Raw genomic sequence first — 3,666 nt, 5'->3', positions numbered from 1 at the left:
GAACTCAGAAATCCGCCTGCCTCTGCCTCCCGAGTGCTGGGATTAAAGGCATGCGCCACCACGCCCGGCTCAAATGGCTAAATCTTAACCTACATTTTCATGTATTTATTAAATAAGTAGTCCCCAAATGTGCCCACGGTGCTATGAGAATAGGGAGAGATTTACTTCAGGAATAAAAATGCGTGTGGCGCACGCCTGTTATCTCTGCACCACGAGGTGGAGGCCGGAGGGTCAGAAGTTCATCTAGGGCTACATAGAAAGTTTAAGGCTACTTTGAACTACGTGAGGCCTTGTCTAGAAAACAAAAGCAAACAAACAACTCTAAACATACAAACATGTAAATATATTTTAAAAAGGTGAACCTGGTGGGTGATGTGGGGAGAGTGGCGGGGAGAAAATTAGGAGTAAATGTGACTAAACCACAGCGTTTATATATTAACAGTGTAAAACAACAACAACAACAAGAGATATTCTATTTTTTAAAAAAGATTTTGAACTATGGATTTTCCTGTAAACTGCAAGGAAACCGGGACACCAGTCTCAATCAACCCTTTCTGCCCGGAGCCCGCCCCCATCGACATGCTCGGGTCCTTCTACTTTGGTCTAGTCTGGAGACCTAGTGCAAGCGCTCTTGGGAGAAACTTGGGCCAGCGACGGTCGATTAGTCAGGCCTGAGAAAGATGGCGTCGTCGGAGCAGGCAGAGCAGCCGAACCAGGTGAGGGGAGTGGGACTGCCCCGTCGCGACTGTCAGGGGTCGCGGCTGGAGCGCCGCTCGGCGCGCCCGCCGCGGGCAGTGGGGCGGCGACCCTGACGCCTTGAAGCGGGGGACCCCCGCCTTGGTGTTGCCTCTGGGCCCCGCCCCTCTCCGGGTCCTCCCGGCCCGGCTCCTCCCCCGGTGACCCCTCTTCTCACCGCAGTCCCGGGTCGGGGTCTCGGCCGGGTCTCAGGCCCCCGCTTCCCGCCCGGCGGCCCCTCGGAGCCCGCTGGGCTTGGTCTGGGAGGGTGGCGGGCTCCGGCTAGGTCCTCAGCACACAGATGCAGGGCCCTGCTGGAGGAGAGGTGGGCATGGCTCGTTGGTACCCGGCTGTCCCCCGTGGGGAGGGGCCTGGCGACTCCCGCTCCCACGGCCTCAGCCCCCAAAGGGCCAGCATCTGGGTCTTCATTCACCTTGGGAGCTTTCTTTCCTTTTCAAGTTGGGGCGTCGCTCTGAGGACCCCTTCCCGCCCAGTTTGTTAGTAGGAAGGGGACGGACTTTAAGTAACAGACGCCACCGAGCCTTTAGCTGAGGATCCAACCCTCGCTTGGCTGGGTTCGGTTTTCTTAGCCAAAGACTCCCCTCCCGAGTTCTTCACCCGCAGATTTAACCAAATCCCGCTTCGCTGACGGGACAGAGAGGGCCACTTGGGATGCTTGGGCTTCTGCTGCCGGGAAGTCGTGATGATACGGCCTCTGAAGGGGTTTCTAAGCCAAAGGCGGAGTGGGCTGAGAAGAGGGTTTTCCTACCAGTGTGCTGGCATGCAGAGGACAAGTTATGTTTACTTTTGATTTTTTGTTTGTGTTTGAGTACATGTGCGCAGCATGGTACTGGTGGGAGGCAGAGAACAACTTTGCCGGAAACGGTTCACCCTCCGCCATGTGGTTCTCAGGTGGAACTCAGGTCCTCAGGCTTAGCAGCTGCTCCTTTAACCTGCTCAGCCTTCTCTTTGGCCCCAGGGCAGTGCTGATTATCTTAAGTCTCTCTTCTCTTTAGTGCAGTGCAGAAGTGGGTAGCAGGGTTTTGCAACGTGCCCTAAATCACGTGCACCACCGGGCCTTGATTTCAGCCCACACTGAAGTGTCTCTGCTAGCTGGCTCTCTTAGGTTTAAATATAATTAGGATAGACATAGGAGCAACAATATATTTAGCCTGGGAAGCTCATCATTCATCTGTCAACTTGAAGCACTTACTGATATTTCACTTCCTTCCTAGGCAGAGGACTACTACTTAAAGTCTGACTGCCTTTCTACTTGTGATAAGTCAATAGGGGGGGGTCACACTTAAAGGAGCTGGACACTTAGTGGTGTGAGTGATTCAGGAGGATGCGTGTGCTGTAATGCCTTACGGAAACAGGAGCGATTCTGGACTCTGCATTGTCTGAAAGAGGGACTTTCTTTTCTTTTCTTTTCTTTTCTTTTCTTTTCTTTTCTTTTCTTTTCTTTTCTTTTCTTTTTTTGGCTTTTTCGAGACAGGGTTTCTTTGTACAGCCCAGGCTGTCCTGAAACTCACTTTGTAGACAGACCAGGCTGGCCTCGAACTCAGAAATCCACCTGCCTCTGCCTCCCGAGTGCTGGGATTAAAGGCGTGCGCCACCACGTCCGGCTCGGGACCTTCCTTTCTTGTGATATCCCACCTTGTTTGCTAAACTGCAGTATGCCTCAAGGTCTGAATTTTTTCTAACCTTTAGAGATTGAACTGTGTCCACAGTGTCTGGAGGTCCAAGGTCTTTCAGGGTTTGGCCGCCCTTGTGTGGTTTGAGCCTGTTTCTCCTTTGACCTCCTTTCCAGGGCTGACAGAGATGACATTGCATCAGAATGTGCTGGAAGCCTGAGGAGAAAGTCGTCATGTCCTGTCACTATCTCACAGTAAACTGCAAATATACACTTAAAAAATATATATGAATGGGGCTGGAGAGATGGCTCAGCAGTTAAGAGGATTGGCACTGGCTGCTCTCCCAGAGGTCCTGAGTTCAGTTCCCAGCAACCACATGGTGGCTCACAACCATCTGTAGTGGGATCCAATGAACTCTTCTGGTGTGTGTCTGAAGACAACTACAGTGTACTTCTATAAATAAAAATAAATCTATATCTATCTGTATATGTATTTGTATCTGTATGCTATCTCCCCGTGTAGCCCTGCCTGGCCTCCTGGATGCTGAGATTACGGACGGACATGCACTGCTGTTCTAGGTTTAAGTGCACTGGTTTACTTATCTGTGTTTGTGACAGCAGCTCCTATAAACCAAATTGCCCTTGAGCTTTACCTAGCCAAGGACGACCTTGAACTCCTGCTCCTCCTGCCTCTACCTCCCTGGTCGTGAGACTTCAGTCCATGATGATAGGGTTGAAATAGGACCTTGTGTATGCTAGGCAGGCATTCTACCAACTGAGCTACGTCCCCAGTCTCGATTCTCATTAAAAAAAAAAAAATCTTTTAATTAATTAATAACTAGTGGGCTGGAGAGATGGCTTAGGGGTTAAGAGCACTGACTGCTTTTCCAGAGGTCCTGAGTTCGATTCCCAGCAACCACATGGTGGCTCACAACCATCTGTAGTGGGATCCGATGCACTCTTCTGGTGTGTGTCTGAAGACAACTACAGTGTACTTTATATAAAAAAAAAAAAAAAAAAAAAAAAAAAAGAAGCAGCCCTCTTCAGCACCTGCCAGCACCAAGAACAGACACACACACACAGATAGAACATCTATACATATAAAATTAAAAAAAAAATGAAGAACACACCTAGTGACCCCTGGCCTGATTCTGAGATAGACAGCTTGACCTCTGGGAGACAGACAGACAGACAGACACACACACACACTCAAAAAACAATAACTAGCCGGGCATGGTGGTGCATGCCTTTAATCCCAGCACTCGGGAGGCAGAGGCAGGCGGATTTCTGAGTTCGAG

The 3,666-nt window shown here is 50.3% G+C and overlaps 1 protein-coding gene across 1 annotated transcript in view; it reads left to right on the top strand.

Moving 5' to 3' along the window:
- The first annotated feature begins 635 nt into the window (after nucleotides 1-635).
- Pex14 (peroxisomal biogenesis factor 14) overlaps nucleotides 636-3,666 on the top strand; it is a 137,107-nt gene continuing 134,076 nt past the window's right edge. The window contains exon 1 of the mRNA XM_021200296.2: nucleotides 636-716. Within this exon, the coding sequence (XP_021055955.1) occupies nucleotides 681-716 (36 nt within the window). The 5' untranslated portion in view covers nucleotides 636-680. The remainder of the gene's footprint in view (nucleotides 717-3,666) is intronic.

This window comes from Mus pahari, chromosome 6 (assembly GCF_900095145.1).
Source record: "Mus pahari chromosome 6, PAHARI_EIJ_v1.1, whole genome shotgun sequence".
NCBI lineage: Eukaryota > Metazoa > Chordata > Mammalia > Rodentia > Muridae > Mus > Mus pahari.
Note: the sequence above shows the minus strand (reverse complement) of the source record. Positions and strands in the feature narration are given on the sequence as shown.